General features: G+C 43.7%; 1 protein-coding gene across 1 annotated transcript in view; it reads left to right on the top strand.

The window, feature by feature from the left end:
- Nucleotides 1-26,348, top strand: part of LOC132998680 (protein kinase C-binding protein NELL1-like) — a 213,412-nt gene that overhangs the window by 52,888 nt on the left and 134,176 nt on the right. The window contains exons 5-8 of the mRNA XM_061068408.1: nt 14,737-14,833; nt 21,347-21,419; nt 22,010-22,092; nt 25,982-26,116. Of these exons, the coding sequence (XP_060924391.1) occupies nt 14,737-14,833; nt 21,347-21,419; nt 22,010-22,092; nt 25,982-26,116 (388 nt within the window). The remainder of the gene's footprint in view (nt 1-14,736; nt 14,834-21,346; nt 21,420-22,009; nt 22,093-25,981; nt 26,117-26,348) is intronic.

The raw sequence follows: 26,348 nt of genomic DNA, 5'->3' as shown, positions 1-26,348 counted from the left end.
ATAATGATAAATATTGAAGTGGTGAAGTGTTTCTGCATCCGGGATGTGTGGGGTGAGAGGATGGCTGCGCCATGTTCCCTAATGCAGAGTCAATAACCTTCTCTGTCCTCCACCTCCTCCACCTCCTCCACCTCCTCCGCCTATCATTTTCAAATGCTTCTCATCCGAACATATTCACTGTCATTTCTCTCCCACGCACACATTTGTGTGATATTACCTGCAGTCGGGCCACAGCGGCGCCCAGACAAGGTCACACACTTGCAGAACTATAGTGTGTAATTGCAATCTCCAAATTTCCCATAATTGAATTAATGGCAGACACCCAGTGCACATGCCCTCAGTCGGCTCTTTGTTTTGGACCTGATTCGCTAATCGCAGTAATGACATTGGCGCTGCTCGTCACTTACGACCACACGGTTGTCCTCTACTCACAGAAGGTCATTTACACTGCTGGTGTTTCTCAGGGGGCCGTGATTGCTCCCGGCACAGTGCCCCCCCCCGTTTGGCACCAGTTTAGCCGAGTGGTATGAAAGCAAACCTTCAAGCAGGGTTGAGTTGAAAGTAAGTGGTTTCCTGTGTTGGCTCCTTCTTTTGGGATACAGCTCAGAAATTGGCTCCAAACAAAAGCTCTCCTCTCTCTCCAGAGCCAGTCAACCTCCTGTTTGCTTTTCTCTGCTCGGAGCCTAGTGTGCACATCAATTAGTTTTTCACCTGAAAGTCTAAAGAGCCGCTGGCACCTGCAGAACAAAAACATAGCAGTTTGCTGCACTTAGAGCCTGATAGAGCAGGAGAAAGGTCACAGGGTCGTTCAGAAAAACACATTCAACACTTAATATCCATTGCAAACTTTGTACTTTGCTTATTACTGGATATGTTGTACATGAAACCGATGTTGTGGGGATAGCAGATGCCTCATAGGAAACTCATAGGACACTCGAAATTGGACATTTCATTTTCATACAAGTTGTTTAAGGAGCTACAGTTTTTTATTTAACTCAGAGTTTGGGCTTTTTTACTTTTACAACCTTTACCTGCACCTGCAACAGACAGAGACAGGAAGTATCCATGGTCTTCACCAGGCGGATGAAGATCACAGAATCTAAGGAGTGTCTTCACTGGAGAAAGTACGGAGCATCTGTAAAGTCCAGTTTGTGTCTGAAAGCATCTCAACGTTTACAAGTTTCCCCCAAAGTCTCTCCTAGTGAATGAGGACTGTGTTGTCATGGCAACAGCTCTCTGGACCAAAACGGCCCTTTCGTATTTAGCTCATCCATAGGTCACGCTGCCGCCCTAATTAGTGCACATCCACATTCTCGACTGAATGAGAGAAAAGAAAAAATACATCCAGCAGAAGAAATGCATTTACAAGCACGAGTAACAATATATATGTTGATGAGACAATTACTGAGGCTCAGAACGGATCCGGGTGGTGTGACTGAAACGTGTCACTGTCTGTGTGCAGTGTGTCTCCAACCTAAAATAAGATTTTTGTAATTATTGATGGAGACAGTTCTTGACGAGAGGGAACGTGGAATCTGTGACGGAGACAGAGCTCAGTTTATCTCTGTTCATTTGAATTTCCTTCAGAGGAAATGACAACAACGAACTTCCTGTGCACACGTTTCTTGTTTGTGTGTAAGAAAGAAAGATGATGATGTCATCAAAGCTCCTTTAAAATTCACAAAGGTAATTTATCATCGATTTTGTTTAAGAAATGCACGATATTAACTTAATGCAACAAAGAATGAACCATAGTGACCTTAAACATGTTGGTTAATTGAAACCTGGTCTTGCTGTTGGACATTTATTCATCAGATTCATCACATTTGACTCACTGAGGTAAATTCAGAAGAAGGAACACTGACACACATCTGTACAAAAAGTCATATCGGGCATGATATACGTACACACAGGTTATAAACAGCTCATCCAAGGTGTCTGAACCTCTGACTGTTCTTAATATTCCCTCATAGCACACAACCTGTGCTGAATGAAAACAGTACAGTAAATATCGTAGGTCGGACGATGATGTATCTCACTGTTATCAACATCTTTCTTTTGTTTGCTTCTGTCTGAAGCCGCAGCTCCTTCTTTATATTTCAGCGATCTGGTTAAGGTCACTTCACTGTGTGTGTTTACTATTCTTTCTGCTGGAGGTTTGTGTTCGGGAGAACGTGGGTGTCACAGCTCGACGCCTCGTACGCTCATCAGGGACGAGATTTACTTACGGAGGAGCCGAATAACTGAATAACAATCTCACCTCATTTACAAGTTTCTGCCGTTTAGTGTTTGCGCGGCTCAGAGCGGCTTTGTGTTAGTCACGCCTGGCGGTGCCCAGGTGACTCCACGCAGGATTTTGTTGTAGCAGCTGTTTAATCCGGCGTGAGAGTAAAAAAAAACACACAAATATCTCGTGAGGAAATTAAAAGCCTGCTGAGTAGTTCCTTATTTTCTGTTTTCCCCCTTGAGAGTCATAAAGGGAAGAAGAAAGTGAAACGGTAACAAGATGCTAAATTTGATCCGAATCTGAAGAGATATTTCCTTTGGCAGCTTGAGACGTTTTGCCTAATTACGCCAATTGGTACCAGAAAGTGACAGCAGGTTGCATCATCATCCCTTCATCGTTTCCCTCTCAATCACGAGTTTGGAATTATTAGCGCTGGTTACGAGTGTGTGCGGCCGATCGAGTGCAGCTACCTGTGGTCGGGGGGGCGGGTGGACGCTGGCGGATGAGGAGCAGATGCTTGAGCCGCATGAGGACACGATAATGAAGAAGAGTTTACGTGACCTGAATTAATCGGACGATTGGCTAACAAATGTAATGGGAAATTATTACATATCATGACACAACAAGCAATTATCAATTCTGGATGTTTAATTCAAACCGTCTGCGGACGGTTTACAAAGGTCAAGTCACGACAACAGACTTGACCTCAATGGCACAGAGCTCAACATCACGGTGACAGATGTGAGGGCAATGGCAATGAGCTCTCAAAAGTACACTCCATTTATACAATCAGATCCCTCCTCTCCACAGTAAAATACATTTGTCCAATCAGCTTCTTTCCATGTCGTGACAGGAAGACCAGACATTGGTCTCTGGCGGTCTCTTTGAAGTTTGAACAAGATGCTAAACGCATCTTGTTCCAGACCCTTTGGGTCACCCCTGGTCTGGGAGAGCTCTCTCAGAGATCTCCTGTCTCTGCAGGTCACACCTATTACCCTTTGAAGCTTCCTGTTACAGAAGACTTAATTGGCCCCTGTTGAGAAACCTTTTGTTCACACTAGACTGAGAAGGCCACGTCTAAGACTTTCAAGAGCATTATGCATAGTGTTAACTTGAGCTAAACTCTGACTATGAGTCTTAAACACAGAAATACATCTTTCAGTAAACTTCTTTCTATATAAATGTTATCTGTTACATTTGAACATGTCTAAATACAAAATTCCCATCACACAACGTAGCCCCGAGCTACATTATTCATCTCGTTTGGCCCATAAATCACACGCGGACATAAATGTTTAGGATGTAGCCGCGACCTTAACGCGCTGCTGTTGTGGCTGAAACAGCGGCTGTTAGCGGTTTCATTAGGAATGAGCTGCGAGTGTTAGCGAGCGCCGAATACATTTTCTCTGACCACACGGCAGCAGTCTGGGTTTCCGGTGTGTGTGTGAAGGCTGAAATCTTTCTTCTTGGCTCTCTGTTCTGTCTCATGACGACTGGTAGTGGATCAACTTCCTGTTTAGTCTTCAGCTGATTATCAGGCTTGATTTCTGCTGAAAAGTTGTGAAATGAACAGATCATGTGCTGTGACCACGGTGTGAAGACTGTGTGTTTCATACTGAAGGCGAGAAGTACACGTATCTGCTGCTGAAATGATTCGTTTATTTTGGTTCTCGCCTTATTTCATCCTCCAAAAGATAGTTTACTGCAGTTCTGACAATGAATTAATTGTTCAAGACATTTGTAAAGCAAACGTTCTTGTTTCACGTTCTCTGATTTTAGTGTTTTCAGTTAATTTTGAGTTTTGTGTCACTGTAAACTGAATATATCTTTGGGTTTAGAGCTTCTGGACTTTGGATATGTGATGTTTCTTCGCCCTGCTCTGTTATTCAGGTTATATTGTGCATGTTACAGCTCTGCAAAGTTAATAAAGCACAACTTCTGTGTGAGCTCCCTCACAGAACTGAAGCTGCTGCTCGTCTGTAGGCGATACCTCCGCCCCATCGGGATGTACGCTCCACATTTGCATGATGCACGCCTTGCAGCTCGTCGGTGCCCCTTCTAAAAAGCGAGAGCGGAGGCCGACGTTTCCAATTTGCCTGAGAAGAACTTAAAGAGTTAGGAGCTGAAACCAAGTGTTTCATACAGAAGCTGAATGGAGGCGCTGCAGCCATGCATAGTCTGAGGAAAGTGACCTTTTCAAATAATAACACAATTTAAATTACCATCCTGAATATGAGGTCTCTTTTAATGAGTAATGTCGATTGTAGAACAGGTGAAATATCGTCCACCATGATTTCCATTGGATTCTGCACCAACGACTCCATTCATTACAAATAACTGTTTCTTTTTATACCAGCTGCACAGTATTTATCTTCTTTTGTTCGTTGAGCTTTCAAGGCGATGCCAGGAAGTGGACTGATGGCTCCCACTCGAGAGGAGGAGGAGGAGGAGGAGGAGGAGGAGGAGGAGGAGGAGGAGGAGGAGGAGGAGGAGGAGAGACATGGAGATCTCTCCTCCTTAAAGATCTCATAATGATATGACTCGTACAGCTTTTGTGAGCAGCAGGCAGAAAATGACATTCAGCTTTGCTCATTAAAGAGGCCACTGAGCCGGAAGGTTTTTTTTCTTTCTTACCTGCTAAGCAGCTCATCAGCTCGGCCAAAACTATCATTAGGACAAGAACACGGCTGTAAGAGTTGAATGGAACATTAGATAAATGAGAGAGTTGCTATAAAGGGAAACGTCATCTGATAATACTGTTTCTTTTCCGTCCATTATTCTTTCTCACACTTCTTTGCTTTTGCATCTCAAGATGTGTATTATAGAAACACATGGGTAGATGCAAGTCGTTTGGTTTAGTGATGCGTGAAGAGCTGAGAATGTTGCTCCACATAAGCAAGTCAGGTGTAAGGTTTTAATTTCCTCTGAAGGGCAGTGTCAGCTCTGCTCAGCGGAGCATCCATTACTTCATTACCTGATCATCGACGCCCACGCTCAGAGGAGGGGGGGGGGCTGCAGTGAATGATAATTAGGTTAATAACGCCACCGATGCTGTTTCTAACCTTGAAACCTTTGCCCTTGTTTCTGGCACCGACCGGGTTCCAGATAGCGTCTTCTGTCTCTGAGAACTCTTTTGTCTGACTGGCTGCTGGTTTTGATTTGTGGCAGTGTCGTATATCCGTTAGAGTAAATCCTTTTGGTGTGTGTTCAAAACATAATGACAGGCTTACGTTTATGATACCTGACTCTCAGACATTCTCAGAGAGTCCTCCAGGTGTTTACTTTAGAAGTTCTCTCCCTTTTCGAAATGATCCTTGACTTTGGGAATGACCTCTGACTAGCTAATGGATGTGTGTAGAAGGAATGTTCTTGACCAATGTGTCTTCATGTTCGGACACAAAAACACGTCCTTTAGTCAGAAATCTCATGGGGGACGGCATTTACCTGAAGTCATGGGCGGAACCAAACTCTATATATAAATGTGTGTAAGACCCCTGCAAGTCAGACTTCACTATTTGGCCTGGGTGATTTCTCTGAGTCCTATAGCTCGTCTTGACCTGTACTACTTTTGTGTAATAAACATTATTATACTTGTAAGTTCTGGGTCCGCGTTCCTTTCCTTCATCATCCAGAATATTCCAGAGCAGCTGCACTGGACACAGATCGCGGTGGAATTGCGGAGGAAATGAGACGTGGCCCTCGGGTCTCTAATCAATGGGGCAGCTCCAGCAGAATAACCCACATTTAGATCAATGGGAAGCTGCAGCAGCTCATACAGGCCCCTCGGAGTAATTACTCCTCCTGCCCTCTGCAGCCTAATGAAGGAACATTTTAAATGTCAATGAATGGAGTCTTTTCCCACCACTGACTTTCTGTAACGTGCTCCTGTTGCAGACAGAACCTCCACTGGCCGACTGGGATTTTTTTATTCTTCTCGCCTGACGCAACTGTTAACACCCATTTTCCATCAAGTTGCACTCTTCACCTGGAATTTATTTAAGGCATGAACGAGCACTGTTTCAACATGATGTGAATAAATCTGGTGCAAATCAGCTTCTTCTTCTTTCTACTTCATGCATCAGTGATATTTTTCCTTTTTCTGTTTGATAGTCTGCACAGAAGACAGTCGGGGGGAAACTCATATATTTGGATTTGCTTTTAAAAGACTCATTACTTTACGGATTTGTACATCAAGATGGATATTAAAGTTTCCACTTCATCTTACAGTACAAGAGAAGAAGCCAAAATATTTTGGATATGGTATATTTGACATCATTTGTGCAGGATAGTGACGGTGGAGTGGAACCTTGGTTTAGAGGTCCTGCCAATCCTGCTAACATGGAGGAGGAGGGTTTTCATGATCTTTACCTACCAGCACCAGGAGGACATCCAGATGTTTTGGCCTCATTTTGGGAAGGGTCAATTTTATTGTCTATATACAGTCCGTGGCGCTAATTGTTCTTGGATGTCAGTTAAAGGGAAACATCAGGATTCAAACCGGAGGTATGGTTTTTACTTCCTCATATTTCTGCTCTTCATCAGACGTCAGACTTGTAGGCGAACCTTTGCCTCAACATCTCTCTGTGTGATTGAAGGTATCCCGGCACCCGGGTCAAGATCTTTGCCTCCATCACGGTGCCGCTGGAGTATTTGTCTTTGTTTTAGGAGGCCGGCTTGAAGCTGTTAGTCGTCCCTGTAGTAAACCTTCTCCCGTCTCGGGGGGGTTTCACGTTGTCTTGCGTCAGGTGTGATGGAGTGTGTCATTACTGGAGCCTCCCTACACCAAGGGTCCAACCCCCCCCCCCCCCCGAGCAGGTTTTGGCCCCTTGTTGCAGTGGTGAGGAGGCGGAGGAAGAGGAGGAGGCGCACCAAGGAGACCCAGGGGACAAACACATACACAGACATGTTCTTACCAGCCTCTCCATGTCTTTATTCCCCCCTGCCTCAGAATATATCTGCACCTGTAATAGTTGTGTGTTATCAGGAAAGGGCAGCAGCCTCTATCAACAGGTGAGGTCGTTGCGGAGGTGAAGTAATTACAGATCTCTGAGACAGGGAGGAAGCAGACTGCGGCTCCTGTGGGAATCGGGTGACAGAGCCAGATTAGACTCTATCTCCATCTGCATACTGGAGGTAACACCGGTCTTATCACCCGAGCCGGGCTGGGGGTAAAGGAATTTGGGTCATTTCATCCATTAAACATGATACATCTGCCATCTTATTAGGATGTGCTCTACTTTCAGGCATTTCCATTTTTTTTTTTTGGCCAATGATGCTCCAGTTCTTTTTCTGTTTTACTTTTTCTGCTTTTGGAAGCTGTTTTGCATCATGTATTTCCAAAAAATGTCAAAGAAAGCTCCTGTCTCTCGCCGATATTTCAACCATCAGGGATTCCAAGTTTTTTTTCCACTTGTACTGGAAGACGTCTCAGGCTGGATCTCGACTTCGAGATGGGAGCTCCGACTCAGATTGCAGGCGTGCCCTCTCCGAGCACAATGCCGACGTCTCTCACTCGCTGTGGGTGGCACAGCTCCAGCTCGAGTGGAGCTGGAGACGTTTGATTCATCCGCAGGCACTTAAGAAGTAAGAGAGAGAGAGAGAGAGAGAGAGAGAGAGAGAGAGAGAGAGAGAGAGAGAGAGAGAGAGAGAGAGACTGACGGGTGCCCTTTCAGAAGTAGATGCTCCGGAGCTGCGATGACAGCTGCCTGAACATCCAGTAGAGTTGAGAGAAGAGCACCAGCATGACATTGTTCCTCTTCTACAACACACTGCGTCGTCCTCGTGGCTCTGAGGAGCGGAGCTGGAACGAGACACATTTGTTTTGAGTGATTAATCTCACAATTAGGTTGTTGATTAACTGGCTAATTAGTGGAATATGGAGAGAACATGAAAGAAGCTTCTTCCACTTTACTGCCAACGTTTTGGTTTCCACAGTTTCATCTGGCAACGATTTTTTAAAACACTTGAAGTATTGATGTTTCAGAAAACAACATCAACGGTATCGATGGCTTATGTGATCAATGAGCTCCTCAAGGAAAAACCTGACGTGACACTTGGCTTGTTTGTGCTTTAAAATGTTTTAGACAGTCAGACAGAAAGCGATTCATCAATTATCCAAGACTTCTTTTTTATTCAATTCCAATTAATTTAATGGTTAATCATCCAATTGTTCCAGCTCTGAGGATAAGATGTTCATACAAAGAGTATCGTCTGCATAGACGTTGACCTCATGTAGTTTCTCTCTTTATCCCAATTTCTGTTGTAACTCTATTCCTCCTGTTTCTTCTTCTCCATTTGAATATTTAGGTTAAAAAAAAACAACTCAAATACAATATGTAGATGAATATTTGGCGCTTTATTTGTTGTTTACTACCCCAAAAAAAATCTAAATGAAAGGTTTCACATTTTCCCTATAAAAGTCCATGTTGGAAAATCTTTAGTTTATGAAGCTTGCAGCAAAATCCAGTTAATAAAGTGCTTCACTGGATTAATAAATAGATAATCAGGAGACAGACAGAAATAAACATGTATTAAAACACATATCTGTGTCCCTGATGATATAAGATGGTTGAAAGCAACATCATTAGACCTGTTACTGGAACATTGAGTTTTTTGTCTCATCGTCTGACACAGTTTTCAAACTCTTAAACAGCTGAAACACTTGTTAAGGTTTCTCTCCTGCACGACATGACTCTTGTTGTCTCTCTTGTTGTTGTGGGGGGGGGGTCCTCTGTTGTCATAGAGTTGTTACCAAGAGATGTAATTACGCCGACGTTCCCCTGTGAGGCCGGACTCATTTGTGATCTCCTGTGGTGATGATGGACGACGATGTCTCCGAGTTAACTAGACTTCACTTCCACGTCCACGACTATAGTGATTTCAAACTGTAGAAACTCAATTTAGAAAAAGATAATATAATAACGTGTGTTAGCGTGAGGAAAGTGCCGACCAGTAGGTTTCTCTGTGCAGCATGTAAATGAGCTGGAGTTCATTTCCCATCTCAGCAAATGAGCTGTAACTGAGAATCATCCCGATTATTACGAGCTCGTTAGAATTAGTTGGGCATGATTTGTATTCACAAAAGGAAAAGTTGTCTCGGGGTAATTTGTGTACATTTGTATATGGGTGGAGTGGGTTATTTTAAAGTATGAAATGTTGTTTAACCGTTAAATCTTCAGTCAAGTTTGAGAAAAGATTCCTCAGTGGATTCAAATTCAATAAAGTCTCCAAACTCAACTACCCACAGGTTTTTAACAGATTAAAGCGTGTGGGACGCTCTTTGTAGCTTCCTGTCCAAAAATACCACAGTAACCCGTAATCTCCCAGCAGCCCCCAGTGACACCACGTAACCCAGCTTGCTTCTGGCAGAGGATTAATGGAGAGCTTTGAGAAATGTGTCCCTCAGCGAGGCGAGCGACTCTAAAGGGACTTTGACTTCTTCTGACTCCGTGTCTCAGAGGGAGGAAAGGCACCGACATGACAGGAAATGTCTCGAGCTCGACGAGTGGAAAATTGGAAGTGGTCTGCAGTTTAGTGCGGCTGACGGATATTTGGCAGAGAAAATAATGCAGGCTGTGATTGAGATTGTTCTTTTGAAGGCGAGCCATGACGGCTGCCAGGGACCTAAAATATCCCCTCTCACTTCTGAAGATGAAGGGTTTTTAGTTCTGGTGTTTTTTTTTGCCTCTGACCTGTCGTCCTAAAGATAGAAGGACTCGACTCTGGATCGTGGCTTCGTTTCCTGTTTATTTTAGCCTTTTTTTTATTCGCTCTTATCGGTGAAGGTGGGAAACAGGAAGCCAATATGGCTGCAAACCTGAGATTAAATGCAGTTTATTCACTTCAGTGGGTGCACCGCTGGAAATGAGGCGGCCTGGCAGCTCACTGAAGCGGACGCAGGAGAACATATTTGTTTCTCCAGTAATATCTGGATTTATACTCTTTCTGTGCCGTAGTGTCTCCTCAGTTTCTCCGTCAGCTCTTCCCCACATCTCAAGGTCTCCTCTCGTTCTTATGAATGAGCGAGTTGCTCCACACCTGCTCGACTTCGTCCCTCTCCATCCAGATGTGGGTCTCTCTCATTCACACACCCAGTGACGGTGGTAAAGGTTAAGAGGAGCAGCGTAGAAGTGGAGCAGCGCTGCCCTAGTTTACTGGTTATGGATGAAGTGATGGGACTGGTTTCTCTGGCTCTGCTGTAGCATGTAGTCCCTGCAAGACACTCCACATAGTTTTCCCTTTCGAATGTGAAGAGGAGCCAGGCCAAAGTAAATCCACATTCAATTTATTACCTGCACAGAGGAGGTTATATTTTCACCCCTGCTTATTTGTATCAGGATGGGAAATGGACCAGAAAGAAAGGTGTTGTTTTTAATATTCTCACTGGTTTCCCAGGTAACAATACTGGCAATCAGTCGAGCATACTTCACACAAACAAATTTCACACTCTCATTCTGAATTTATTTAATCAAAATGCAGTTATTTTTCCCTGTGAAGATAGTGAAAATGTTGAATAACCCCCAATATCACTATGTGAAAGAAGCAGAGAATAAATCCTGGATCCGCCACCAGAATTGGATCCCGACCCAAATTTGTATTGTTTTCCCCTGACACTAAGTTTTGTGATATTGGTCTGGTTGTTTTTGTTTAACTTTACTTGAACACAAACCAACCAACCATCCACGAAATGGGGTGAAACATATTGGCAAAGAAATATTAATATCAGAGACTGATCTTTAATTTGATCCAGATGAATATTTCGATCTAGTAGATTTTAATGTGGTTTCCCAGGTCAGTGAAGGATTTTTTCGAGCTGCTCTATAGAAACAACGTTAGATTCAGATCTGTGTGAAACAGTTGAACCAGGAATTTGTTTGTGAGATTCTGGCTCCTGGCAGAGGAATGTGCTAAACTGTTTGCTGTTCTAATAACCCTCCGGCTTTCAGTTGTGGCGACACCTCTTTGTCACTGTTTGTGAAAAGTTAGTGTGATTTAACACAACAGGTCCCAGAATCCTGCATCAGAAACACAACAGCAGCTTAGGAGTGCGTTTACAAAGCAGCCAAACAAACTTGTGTTGGATTGATGAAGACATCAGTCAGTGATTGGTCCTTTTCAACGACAGACGGCAGCAGCACTTGATGGTCACCTCACTAACAGATCTCACCCCCATGTTCCCACGATGCTTCTTAAACAGCAGCAGGAGGAAACACACTCAGTTGATACTTGACCGTGGGTCTGATATCAATGATTATCACTTTCCTGTGAAGTTTATTGTCTCAATCTCTAGTTTCAACTCTTCTCCAATACAGCAATTTTGTAAAATATGGTCCCAGCGTCAAAAAGACCACAAGACACTCTCTGTATTTTGCTGTGGATTCCGTGTGATTGACAGCTAGAACCATCCAATGGGTGCAGGTCGCAGATATAGGTGGGTGTGTCGCATCCTCAAGCTCGCAGTCAAGCTCCACCCCCTGCTCCTCCAAATATGGTGACTTCTGGTTGGTTTGCACTTCTCTTCCTCTGCCCCTGATAGTGTTTGTGTGGAATCAGGACTTAAGAATCAAAACATGGCTAAAATGTATCAAAACCACCAACTTCTTATGCGTTTTGTGATATTTCTTTGTTCTCCGGGTTGTAAAGAGCAGCTGTTAATCATTAAATCATAGACTCCTACATCACACTATACATTTTGTTGACTGGTGTACATCCTCTGTAATTAGCTTGTGGTGTCAGATCCGTGAGCTCATCACTATTCTAATTGGCTTCGTCCTCGTGGTGTTTTCTGCTTTTCACTGCGAGACAAGAAGGTGAGAGAGAGAGAGACGACAGAAAGGTTCAGGTAAACAAAAAGTACACAATCATTGTCATCACGTGACCTCTAACGCAGCGAGGGCTCGCTCAGCTGGGGGGGGGGGGGGAATCCAAAGCGTGCAGCATGAAGAGCACTGAGGCGCTCACACAGCAGAAGACACACAATCCTCTTTTAAAAAATGCAAAAACTGCCATTTTTAATCAAAGAATTAACAGAAGTAAAGATTCTGATCAATTCTCATTTTAGAAGAGACACACGCAGACAAATGAATGAGTCGTTTTTTCACCATTGTTAGGATTAAGTCACACATAAAAGAGGCAGACTGTGACTCAGATGTTTAGATGACAAATAATTCTGCCTCTGTTTTGTAACCGATTCGTTCTGCCGCTGGAGGACATTCGTTTTGTTGTAAAAAGGATCCACATTGTACAGTTTTATCTTCTTTGCCAATTGTTGTTAGGATCCTTGATGACACAAACTTTGATCCTCACAACTAAAACGGCAATTTCTCTATTGTTTTAACCCGGGGCCCTGTGTTTATACATGTGAAAATGAAAACCAGGGAAATGTCAACTTTTAAGTTCTTCTTTTCCTTCAGTAAAAGGCTCAGCTTGTTATTCTGGGTCACTGCTCAGAGTCCGGTAGCATCAGTCTCACCCTCAGTCGGGCAGAAGCTTGTCGTTTGTCTCTCTCTTCATCCGTACACGAGCAGGAGCGACCATCGGAGTCAAACGCTCCGTCCACATCATCCAAAACTCACTCCTCTCTTCAACTCTCTCACACACACACCTCTCAAAACCCACTTCATTATCTAAAGGTTGATTGAAGCAAAGCTCGACCCTTTGAAATCAGAGCATGACTCAGTGAACATGCAGGATACATGCAGAGGAAATTGTAGCCCACTTTCTTTCCACTGGTGTGAAATGTTGATTAAGTATTGACAGCTCTTATTGTCCAGATTTACTGGATTGTGAGATAATCCTCGGTGGGGTGTCTCCTCCCCTTTGATTGAGCTACACGTGGTTAACAGGTGCTGGTTTAGCTCTTCACTGGTGGACGTAGGGTTTTTCTAAATCAGGTGTCGTCAAGGGGCCACAATTTACACTGAAGGGCCAATTATACGTCCAACCTCCACACATTAGCCCTGATGGAGCGAGAGGCACATTTAAGTTGTTCCTTGCTTGAGAAAATCCATCCGTCCATCATGCATTCATTGGTTTATCCATTTTCCACATTCGTTCATATATATGTTTTTAAACTTGTTTAAAGTTGCCATATTTATTGTTAGTATTTTTAGCGCCAATTTTTATTTGTTCAAATTACTCGCAGAACAGGGACACTTCAGTGGCCAATCAGATTTCAGATGGGGCCCCTGGATCCGCCCATCGAGCCCACAGTAGCTGAACATACTGTTTATTCTACTTGTCTATATATATTAATAAAGTCAAAATGATAAAGCTGACAGAGACGTTTGGAGTCTTCAGAGCTGCACAAGTGTTCTTTTGACATTCCATCGAGTCATTTCCCTCGATGTTAATAACAGAGATATCATTAATGGAGCATTAAGTGAAAGTTAAAATCATTAAAATGACCTGACTCATGTGCAGAGGGTTGGAACGGTCGTATAGATCCAGACCAGGCACCTGTCTGGCTGCTCACCTCTGCCTCAACAATCTCACTTTCTGCTTTGGAAATACCCCCCCAACATTAATAAGACAAAGTTTATTTTTCATGAAGACTTTGTTGACTCCTCAAGATAACTAGCACTATTTCTTCTGAGAGTAAAAGCTTCCATATTGTGGATGCAGTTGTTGTGCTACCTCTGTCACGGCGATCAACACAAGCACTAAGTTACAGTAATGCCTTTATAATGAAAGAAGACAAAGGGAGAAATCAGCTTGTGTGTGTCTGCGTGTGCTCACACTGAGGAGAAGGAGGAGGAGGAGGAGGAGGAGGAGGAGGAGGAGGAGGAGGAGGAGGAGGAGGAGGAGGAGGAGGAGGAGGAGGAGGAGGAGGAGGAGGAGGAGGAGGGTAATGGAGGATCTATTGCACTTGACATCTATTGCACTTGTGTCCGTACTGGGAGAGGGATCCCTCACATGTGGCTCTCTCTGAGGTTTCTACATATTTTTACCTGTTAAAAGGGTTTTTAGTATTTTTCCTCACTCTTGTTGAGGGTTAAGGACAGAGGACGTCACACCATGTTAAAGCCCTATGAGACAAATTGTTATTTGTGAATGTGGGCTATACAAATAAAATTTGATTGATTGATTGATTGATTGAAACCTGATAAATCGTTCTCTGACCTCCTCACGCTGGCCCATCGCTGCTTGCTGGTGTTGTTAATTAAACCTCTGTGTAGGGAGAAGTGTTGCTGAATGACACTGAGGATATTTGTGTTGATAAAGCCTGTTTGCGTTTGTGTGTCAGTAGTTGGACGGTTAATCCGGCCTCCGTCCCACGTCCGGGTATCGATGCTGTGTTAGGGAGCTATCGGGCGAGACTTGCTGTCATGCTCGAGGAGAGAAGCCTCCTGCTCGGCTCTCCATGCTCCCCAGTCTGTTGGATTTTCCTCTGCTTTCCAGCCGTGTTGGATCAGAGTTCCTGTTGCACGAGGACAAAGAGAAGAGAAGCGTGTTTGTTTGTGCACCGTTATCCTAACCCCCGACATTCTCCTTTGATCTGTTGTTGGCAGGATCTACGAGCGGGTGATAGACCCGCCTCAGATGGAGCTCACGCCGGGCAGCGGTGTGTGGCTGGGCCAGCACGGCCACAAGCACGGCCTGTTCAAGGTAAGACTCCGGAGATGATGCACACACACACACACACACACACACACACACACACACACACACACACACACACACACTCACACACACACACACTCACACACACACACACACACACACACACACACACACACACACTCACACACACACACACACACACACACACACACACACACACACACACGCTTCACATTCCAGACTTTGAGACAAAGATGTAGAGAAGAAGAAGCTGAAAGAAAGTCTCTTTGAACCGCTCGTTCCCAGGCCCATTACAATGCTGTCGATTTTTAATCACTGCTCACTTTGTCAGGCTCCTGCATGCGATCACAGCAGGGGGGGGGGGAAACAGCGGGGGCGTCGCCCAGACACACACTTGCTCTTGATATTCCCACCTCTCCTTCCCACCTGCCATGCAATCAATGGGCTTTTTTCATTTTGTTCTATGTAACATTTTTATCAGCTTCCGGAACCTGCTGCGGTGTAAATTATTTTCATGCCTCCCCGTGCTATGACACCATCGCTGCTGCACCATCCCTCCTCCTCCACCTCTTCCTCCTCCTCCTCCTCCCTTCTGCTCTTCCTCCTCCTTCATCCCCCTCTCTCCCATCGAGACCTGGAGGAGCTCCTTCTCCTGAGAGGAAGCTGTGGTCTGCTCCGTCACCCAGTTCCCTGCCCGCGGTCGGCTCAGTGCTCACAGATGCGTGAGAAGCGTGGAAGTGCACAGCCTCATGTGAATGGATGGAGGGAATGAGGAGCCCCCCCCTTTGGGTTCGCACTGGGACCAGTATGGCATGCTGGTTTGACGTGTGCACTTGTAAACACCTGAGATTAATGACCTGTTGCTCAGTTTTTGCAGAACAACCATATTGGTGCTACAGCCTTTTTAAAACACAGTGATATCTTTAACTCGTGCATATTCATGAGAGGAAATGTTTTATTCGTTGTTAAGTAGCTGCTGTGCTTTTTGAGATCGGGCTCAGTGCACAGGGAGGATAAAAGGTGCAGCTGCTGAAGAGAAGCACACGATGACAAATACAAGGGAAGGTTAGACAAACACATTATTATCCTACAGCTGCAGGAAACACCTGATTGGACAAAACTTTCAATAGGAACTTTGCTCTTCTTCACTGTTTAATTAAACTCTGAAGCTAAATTAGCACACTCTGGGTGCTGACACTCTAATACCAAGTTACAGTGTAGTTGCAATTGCTGTGCGTACAAAACCAATTTACACTGTTTGGTCTGTATCACTGAAATGTTGCTGTAATTACAGATTGTGTACTTTGATTGATTCAATCGCAGTTTACAAGAATATTTACATGATTAACAACCAGTTGCAAAATACAGGATTATATAGTTAGGGCTGTGCAATGTGTAGACATATTCAGTGTAGTTTAATTACATCCTGCAGCAAATCACTGTTTGTTGCAATGTTTGTTATTTGTTTGACGCATTTTTTCACAAAGATAAGATGAGAAGAGATAACATAATCCTTTATTAGTCCCACAATGGGGAAATGTGCAATATTACAGCAGCAAGTTTCAAACACAGACATCGGTTTAAGTAATAATAAGTAACTTACACATGAAGAAGAGTGAATTCGACACAGTATTTCTGAGGTTTCACAGTTTCAGAATCAGTTTTAGGGAGTGATCCGGGTTTGGGATAAACTTCTGTCGTCGTCATGGTCACAATAATCCAGGTTACGGTTATTTTATTCTCATGTATTGGACATGGATAAAAAACCTCTTGAGCATCTGTTTCATGTAAGAAACATCTGTCTCCTGTGAGTTTTGTGAACCTGCTTCCTCCCTGACTTCATCCCTCACTTCCTCCCTGACTTCCTCCCTGACTTCATCCCTCACTTCCTTCCTGACTTCCCCCCTGACTTCCTCCCCTTTGCTCCCCTCATAATAACTTCAGCTGCTTCAGGAAGCTTCCACCATAAAACATAACTACGTGTCGTAATGAGTTTCTTTCTCAGATGAGATATGGGTTTGTGTTTTTATTTTACAGAGGTGCAGTTTCTGCTGGCTGATTCTAGTCCGGACAATAATTAAATATTATCATTATACTGAAATCTGCAAACCATTAAAATACAGATAATTTAAAAGCGTATTATTATGTAAGTCTTTGTTCACTGTCTGAGCCTTTAGTTAAAGGTGAGATATTTCAGTAAAATACATTTATTCATATTTTCTTTATTCTATTGTTTTTTTTTTTGTGAAAAGACTAAATTTGTACTTTCATGTGTTTCTACCTGAACTTACTAACCTCAGCCTGTTATCTGTCAGCACAGCTGCACTTCAGCTGCAGGCTGTTGTCTACTTGCCTGTTATTTTTCCACAGGGCGTCTCTGAACTTTGGAGAGAGACGAGATGTCTCTGTCCCTCGTGTCTTCACACTTATCACCTCATTTAAAGGGAACAGAATAAAACACAACACTACAACAGTTTGTGTCACAGTACATTTCATCTTAAAACACATCTAATGTGCTACTTCTATTCCTGACATCAACACTAATCTGGAGTTTTCAAGCACCCACAAAAAAATCAAGAACTGTGGAAACACTGTTTAGTCTGGACGAGCAGAAGTGGTGACATCTGGAAAAATTGTTGTCCACATGGCTTCCTGATTGGTTCTTATCAGACTCGAGGGTTGATAACATTAACTGTCATTAACACTTCCAATTGTTCCAAGGAAATTTGTCATATTTTCTGTAACTAAGCAACTAGCTGCTGAGTCGACAATCTGCGTCCTGTGGCACCCATTAGCTCACATTACTGGTCATGTGATGCATTTCCAACTGTGTTAGTATGGACAGAGTTTACTTTTTAATACGAAGCTAAAAAGCTCATCTGGACGGATATCGCTGTATTTCCAAAATGCAGATTTGAACCAAAAACATATTAGTATGTGTGATTTGTTGAATCTGTACACAAACTGGGGATTATGTGCTGTTATGGGTTAACCTTGTATATAAAAATGTCCCGTTTTGTAACTAATAAAGGATTATCTCATCTTATCTTAAGTATTTCCCTTCAGATGTATTGTGCAGAGGTCTTGATAGACACATACAGAGATGGACTGCAACACCTGACTTAACGTTCACTTCTTCCTTCTTTAACCTGCAGAAGACAAGGGGCTGAACAGACTCCACTCACATCTTCTCTTGTCAAACGTAGAGACGGTTGAAGAGCTTGTTGGAAAATGAGAATAAAGAAGCAAAAAGGGAAAATAGCCGAGAGCAAGTATAACACCGCAGGAGGAGATAGGAGGCGAAATGCAGTGGCGTCTGTAATCTATCCCTCTCAGGACGCAGGAGTGGGATTGTGATAAGACGAGCTAACTAGGCCTTTAAATAAAACATATTCCGTCCTGGCTGCGGCTGGAGACGCTCCACGTCCTCCTCTCGGGGCCCTTCAATCTGAAAGAGCAACCCTAATAAATTATCTTTATCTAGAATCCATTGTACCGGGAATGCTGACTCCTCAGGGACGGCGCTGGCTCGTTTGCAGCCGGCGCTTTTGTGAAGCACTCGGCGTTTCATGCACTACGGGACGGTAATGAAGCCTAACACGGGCGGTGATGGAAAGCAGGAGCAGGTTACACGAGGTGGCACGAGGGAGGAAACGTGGACGTGAGGGATTCAGAGCGGAGATCTCTCCCTCAGTTTGTCTTTTATTAAACTTGAAACATATTTCACCTTTAAAGAAAAGGTGGAAATTGATCTCTTCACCTGACTCTATTCATATTGGTTCTGTTCTCATTAACTCTCCCGTTGACTCATGACCGTGTTTTTTGTAATGTTCCCAGGCAGAGATCATCCTGTGTCTCTTCCCTCTCACACGTGTTAATTAGTGTGGTTGATGTTGAGTTGCTCCTCAGAGATGAGCAGCAGGCAGAAGCTCGGTCCTCACACCTTGCTCGGGAAAAGAAAAGTCATGTTCTGCCTGATTGTACCTGGGATAGTAGACCTCTGTCGATGTTACCCAAAGGCAAAGGCAACAACATGTCTGGACTCTTATTGCTGCAATAAACAATAAACAAGTTTATGTGGAAGAATGCTGGTGAAAGTGAGAAGACAGGAGCAGTGAAGATACTTTTATTGGCAATAACGGGTGAACTTGTGAATGTTTGGGGACACAAAGAAACAAATGATACTTAAACAGCACTTGATGCAGCTAAATACCCAAAAGGAGATATTTTTTATTCATGGGAGATAATTACCTTGTGGTCGCAGGATCATTTTTTATCTTGGTTACAGAGGATATTTTTACCCTCACACTAAGAATTGTAGAAGTGTAGAATTAAAGTTTTTATTAGAAATTAGCTGCAACCACATATGAAACTAAAAACTTCTGTGCGTGTGTGTGTGTGTGAGAGAGAGAGAGAGTGAGACAGAGAGAGAGCTAAAAGAAACTTCCAAAAATCAATGCAGCTGCAGAGTTGGTGATATTTTCTTGACCCCCTTCATATTACATGTGGTTCTTAAATTCACTGCTAATATAAAACTATTGATTATTTCAGCCTTAAAGCTGAAAGTCAGCACTTCTGCCAAATTCCCTTCAAATCAAATAAAAGCAATGAGCAGCTGCACCGAGAAGAAGGATGGAGAACTTGTGTCACCGACTTCAGAATTAAATTAAGAACTTTAAAGAATCATGATATGATGATTTAGTTTAGAGAAAGATTTTCCTACGTGCATTAACTCATTAGCTTTTATTTAATGTGATGTTTATTAACGTTTTTAGTGACAGTGCTGTGCTGGTGAGGCAGTGATGGAGAGACATATGGAAACTTGCTGTTTATTTGAAATGAACAAAATACCTTCATACAAAAATACTGAGGAAAGAAACTTCACATCTGCTTCCATGTTACTGGACTCGTCTTCGGGGAGTTGACACTATTTGGCAGAGGAATGAAACATACCTGGTATTGCAGAGGAATGAGATACGTGTGTGTGTGTGTTTGTGTGTGTGTGTGAGAGAAAAGATATTTGATGAGTTCAGTTCCAATAACCCGCTGATCACCGACAGTGATGTGTAGTCAGGGCTCTGATATAACACCAGCGGCTCAGACATCCACGATCTACACCTTCATTTTCATTCTGAGTGACACCGACAATCTGCTTCTCTATCCGTTGTTTCACAGAGCGTGTGTGTGTGTGTGTTTGTTTGTTTGTGTGTGTTTGTGTGAGAGTGAGAGAGAGAGAGAGTGAGTGCATTTGTTTTCAATCTGTGCTGCTCGCCTGAAGCCTCTCTCTCTCTCTCTCTCTCTCTCTCTCTCTCTCTCTCTCTCTCTCCCTCTCTCTCTCCCTCCCTCTCCCAGGTGTTGTTTGCATGCCGGCCGCCCAAATGAACAGTAAATGAATTTCACCAACACGTGAAGCACAGATGAGTAGATGCCAGCTCTGCTTAGGCTTGTGAATTCTAATGCCCCCCCCTCCCCCCCCCCACAGCATGTTTTAAATACGGCTTCCAATGCTGAGACTATATCAGGCCCATGTGTTTATGTGTCGGTTCCCCGGTGGTTTCCATTAGAGAGGGCGCTTTGTTTTCCATCATTGATCCCTGTGGTCGTCACGGAGACTGTCATTCAGAGTGATTGACAGGTCATCAGTTAGTAAAAGGAGAGAGAGAGCTCCGAGGGTTAAAGGCTGTTTTACTTCTGCTTGTGTGTGGAGAAGCTTCTCTTCAGCTCAGTTAGGAACGAACGCTGTGTGCATATTTTGTGTTTTCACCATCTTCGTGATACATTTCCATTATATGTCCAAGTTTCATGCAGATTCAAGATCACTGTAAGGATACTGACGGTGTCTGTGATGGACACAGACCAGTGCAGTGCTTCCTTCTAATCATGTGTGTTCTGAATCGGATGTTTTTCATCATCATAGAAACAACTTGACACATGATTTACAGACTGTAGCAGCGGTTGAAATTCTAAATGATTCCTTGCGTCATAGTGAGATCTTTGAAAACACATACATAAATAAGGATAAATCCGAACACAGGTTTTGTTTCTGTCAAAAAAGCCTGAAATAATTGTTTTAACCTGCGTTTGTTTGTTATATATTTAGCAGAATTTTGCAAAAACTACTGAACCATGAAAGTTTGTGGAGGTGCACATGGGAGAGACAAATAAATTTACCACCATTATGCATCGTTATGAAATTTAGGATCCAGGATATTGTTTGAAACTCTATAAAACATATATAATTTCTCAGAGAATGATTCATCCTGATGGTAAAATCCGGCGTCTTTAGGGGACAGATATTTCATGAGTGCACCATCATCAAGTCAACGTTTCAATTTGACCAAATCGTTCATGAATGAATTTCCTTCAGCTTCTTCTTGAGCTCACAGCTCTTGAGCCTCTCGAGGAACACGGCGCTGAACACCATTAGCATTCAGCTTGTGTTCATGCTAGCATTTGAATTATTGATGATATCCCAACATGGATCAATACATGTATGTATCATTGTCTCATCAATCTCCCCCCTTTTTGTGTTGCCAGGGCGTCATCCAGGATGTGAAGCTGATTTTCGCCCCCAACGGCTACATCACCCAGTGTCCTAACCTCAACCGCAGTAAGTGTAATGATGACAGAGTCACCCAGCTGAGGTGTAAAGGGGGGGGGGGGAGCCCCTTCTCCATTATAGTGCACCATTATGAAATTGGGTTGTAATGAGCGAAGTGTCATCCGGCGGTGACCTCACAGACAGAGTCTCTTCCTCCAGCACATCTTCCTCCTGATCTCATTCCGACTCCTCTCGCCTTGTTCCTCCGTCTGTTTCCTGTCGGCCGGGTGGAGATAGGAGGTCGCCGCCGTGCCACCGTCTCTGTCACCTGATCGATACGGCGTGTAATCACACCGCGCCGCTTCATTATTGATGCTAACGCCAGCCACAGGCCGAGGACAGAGAGTAAACAGATGTGTGAGGCTTCCCTTGTGTTTGCTGTCGGCCGACACGAGCCGAGTCCAAATGAATACAGTCTGGGTAACGATTTTATTCTGTTCTTGTTCTGCTCTGTTTATCTCTGTTCTAATTTATTCCCTCTTGTTTCTCTCTCTCTCCCTCTCTCTCTCTCTCTCTCTCTCTCTCTCTCTCTCTCTTTCTCTCTCTCTCTCTCTCGTCTTTCCCTCTCTTGGTTTGGTGCTTCCTCTTCCTGCGTTGAGCTTGTCCGACCTGCAGCGACTTCCTGAGCCTGGTGCAAGGCATCATGGACCTTCAGGAGCTCCTGGCCAAGATGACCCTGAAGGTAAAGACAGGAAGGAGAATGAACTTCTTCCCACGCACAATCAGCAGCTCACATCAACACAATAAAACACACAATAAACAGCAAAACAAGATTTGACAGAGGCATTAAAGATAAAAAACAATACTCTGAATATGCAGCCGTGTCAGGGAGAGAAATAATATTATCCAGTTAAAAGCTGCAGCCTTGCAAACAAATAGACACATAAATGGAAATGAATAAATTAGATCCTTCTCCACAGCAGCCGGAGACAGACGAACCCTTTGATTCGGCTGTTGACGTCTTCACTGAAGTTCTTTGTTCTCTCTCCAGCGAAGTCAGCGTCTCTTTCTTTGTTAAATTCAACGAGGACGAAAACCCGAGAAAAGAAATTAAAATAAAACCAGAAGAGAGATGGATGTTATCGTTATGAAACAAAAAAAAAAAATGAATCTCTCTGGAGACAATCTGATTGTTGTGTCCGTTGTTATGGTGAGTGTGAAGTGGTTCAGGAATAAAACTCATATTAATGTGAGAGGGAATCGCAAACAGAGAATCAGTTGATCCCCGAGGGAGGAAAGACAAGATGGAGCTGGTTTTCCATTTGAATATATAGTTTTCATATCATAACAGAAGTCACACGTGGAGTAGCTTATTAATTATTCAATATAAGTAAAGCTGAACAAAATTTACGTTCTTGTTCCAGAGCTTTTGAGTGTATTACATAGTCTTCATCAGCAGATTGGGTTTTTCAAACTGGCCAAAAAACACCAAATACCCTGAGTTGTGAGTATTTGTGTGTATTTTCCGTTCTTAGTATGAAAAAGGAGCTGAGGGAAGGAAAGATCAAAGGGTCTCGTATTATCTGAATCATAGTGACCACCTGGCTAACTCCAGGAATCCTCTAAAACTCCTTCCTCATATACAGTAGTTTCTCTGAATAATAAAATCTATATTAACAGTATAACAGTAAACATCTTATTGACCACTCCTCAGTAGCAGCTCCATCTTAATCAAGGCTAAATTACCTCGGGACTTGAGGCGGAATGAGTCAGGGAAAAACACAATTTCGAGATTGGATGGTTTTCCACATTTTCAAGATCTCGTGAATTGAAATGTGTTCTGTTGGGTCCTGGTGGAATTACGGCCCCCTGCTGGGAGCCATTTCAGTTGGCATATGCATTTCTAGGAAAATATATACAGCATCTCTGTGTATATTGGGTTGAAATTGACATTTAAAATTCGTTTTTCTTGGTCACACACACACACCCACACACACACACACACACACGCACGCACACACACACACACACACACACACACACACACAGGTGCGCAGGAGGTTCAAACAAGGTGTCAGTCGACTGCATTGCCACAACAGGAGGCTAAAAGGCAATGTGCCCTGGAGCCATGGGGGAGAGCTCCAACCATTTATAAGACTAAACATCTGCATAGCTACGTGTGAGATAGACTCTGAGTGTGTGTGTGTGTGTGTGTGTGTGTGTGTGTTTGTGTGTGTGTGTGTGTGTGTGTGTGTGTGTGTGTGCGACTCTACGTGCATAAATGAGAGCCCTCAGGTGGGAGTGAAGGAGGTGAGGGCATCTCAGCAGGCGGGTGAGCTATAGAATGGTTGTCGGTGTAAATAAAGAGTAAATTGAAGAACATTACCTGACTGCTGTGTCAGCTCCGCCTCCTTCAAACTTCTCCTCCCGACCTTATTGCTCATGGGAGCTGCAGCGGGGGTGGAGGCAGCCATCACCTGCTCTGAATTTATCTCTGAATCCAGCGTGAGGTGAATAATCACCAGGTCCTGAATGTGTGATCTGGAGAGTCAAGGTGAGGTGAAGTGACAATGAGCCTCGTTGTGTGTGTGTGTGTGGATTAGCATGATGGCGTCTGTTGGTTACACACCTGTGTGTGTTTGTGGAGAGGAAGCACAAGCTTGTGTTAACAATGAAACACATTGGAGAAATGGCTCAGTACCATTTATTTTCCCCGATAACATAACACGGAACATCAATACAGATACTAATCCTTCGGGATTTATTTCCTCTTGAAAGGGAAAAGTCTGGTTTCATCGCAATTACAGAAAAAAAAAAAGCTTTTATTTGTTTCCCCAACTAAACAGTCCCAATAAAAAAATTTAACTTTACTTAAACGTAGCGATTTTTGTGTTTTCAATATAAATTCGTCTTATAAACAAAGAGTGCCAATATTTGTTTAATTCAAATAGTAAAAACTGTAAAGATCCAAATCATCATCTTTTTGTTGCTTTCAACACTGTTGGTTTCTTCAGAGTCAGACCCTGAACCTGACAGATCTTCTAGTTTTATCATTAATTAATTATAATTAATTACAGTTATGGGTTTGTGTAGCCAAACTTGTTCCTGGATCCTCCCCATTTTTTCTGGATCTTTCTAAGCCAACGTCCCGTCCTTCCTCCAGGTTGCATGGAAATCCCTTCAGTAATTTTAGTGAAAACATGAGACAGAGTTATATAATTGCTAACCAGGCCTGATCCTCTGCTTTTGAAGGAAACAGACATTTGACAGATCCTTCAGAAACCCAGAGAAACAAGTGTCCTCACATTGTCTTCAGCTGTCGTTGACTTACTTCCTGTCTCTCGGCCTCATGTATCAACCATAGCAGACACATGCCTGTTAGCCTCTGACTCCTGTGTTCAGCAGCACGGTGCCATTTGATGCTCGTGCTGTCCAGGAGAGCTGCTCCTCTGTGGCGCCTCCAGGCAGCCTGCCTGCCTGCCTTTGAAATTGCATTTCAAACATTTAGTTTGGGGCTTTGACAGGACACTTCTCGACTGCTCACTGCTCACTGCTCACTGCACAGCTCTGAGGTCGCCAGCCAGCCGGGTTTCCTCTCAATGAAGTGAAAAGGCCTCAATGATATCTGGAAATGTTTTGTCCTTTGTGGCGAGTCCGCTCTTTGTGACACCGTGAGCTGCGAGCAGAGGATTCAGAGGGAGGGGAGGCGGATCGGCAGAACAGCCCTGAGTGTCTGAAGTGGAACTGTAATTATCAGGTTGACTCACGCTGCTGAGTTCAATTGGACCTTTTAGAGTTCCTCCACCTTGGCCCCTTTCAAACTGGAGTCTCATTACTTAGATATAGGTCAGGCAGCACTGGTATTACACACCGATTTATAAATTAGTACTGAAGCTGGAGACTGAGCTCTGATGGAGACGCAAACAAAACCTCTGTGTCGATTATAGACACAAACTGGACTTTGAAGGACGTTGATTTCTCTGTGGCTGGCTGACTATTGAAGACACAACTGCAATCCTGTAATTTGTTTAAGAAATATTACACTAGGGTTATTCTAAAGCGAGATTAGATTGATTGTAGTTCAAGATCATTCTTACTACTGAGGAAAGAAACAAGTCAGAAACCTGCTAGCGTAACGTAGCATCGATTATTTCTTATAAAACACATAGGCCAGAAGAAATTGATAGTTTATACATCATGAGTAAAGACACTGATGACAGGTTTTTCATATCCTGTCATTCCTCTGATTCTCGTGGTTCGACCCTTGACATCTTCTCGTGACATTTGTCAGTCAAATATACGTCTCTTCAGTCGTGAGACAAGCTGGTCGAGCGATGATTATGACATTATCTGGAGAAGGGGGAGGTATCAGTGTGTGGGAATGAAAGAGGGGGAGGGCTGTCAGTCCTGTTTGTCATCTCTCAGTAGATCATAGCCTGAGGTGAGGAGCCTGAGCTGAATGATGATCACTCATTATTCAGTGGGCTCTTCTAACGAGCGGCTCCCAGTGGAGCGGTTCTCTGTGAAAACTGAGCACTGGAACACCGGGAGGGTGGGCGGGGGGGTTAAACCTGCTCTCTCCTTTACACTTCCTGATTTGACCCTGGCGATGCTTCTGTGCTCGTCCTCAGCTGAACTACGCCGAGTCCAGGCTGACCCAGCTGGAGGGCTGTCACTGCGAGCGGACCTGCAGCGCCAACAGCCTGGTGTACCGGGACCAGGAGCTGTGGGTGGAGCCCGAGAACTGCAGGAACTGTGCATGTAAGGTCAGTGTCACCCTCAACTTTCACAACAACAGGCCCCTGGTGTTCAACTCTCACACGATAAACCAGAACCAGCACTGTTGTTGTGTTCCGCCGCCATCCAGGGGAGTGTGAGTCTCTCCAGGAGACGAGTTGCATTCACAATGACATGAGGTTAAAGTTGTTCTTGGAGTTCAAGAGACAACTGGTCCAAATTGGAAGGTTAATACCCAAATGGATACTTGCGATATCATGT

Source organism: Limanda limanda, chromosome 3, assembly GCF_963576545.1.
Source record: "Limanda limanda chromosome 3, fLimLim1.1, whole genome shotgun sequence".
Classification (NCBI taxonomy): domain Eukaryota; kingdom Metazoa; phylum Chordata; class Actinopteri; order Pleuronectiformes; family Pleuronectidae; genus Limanda; species Limanda limanda.
The sequence above is the reverse complement of the archived record's forward strand: the minus strand, read 5'-3'. Positions and strand labels throughout refer to the sequence as shown.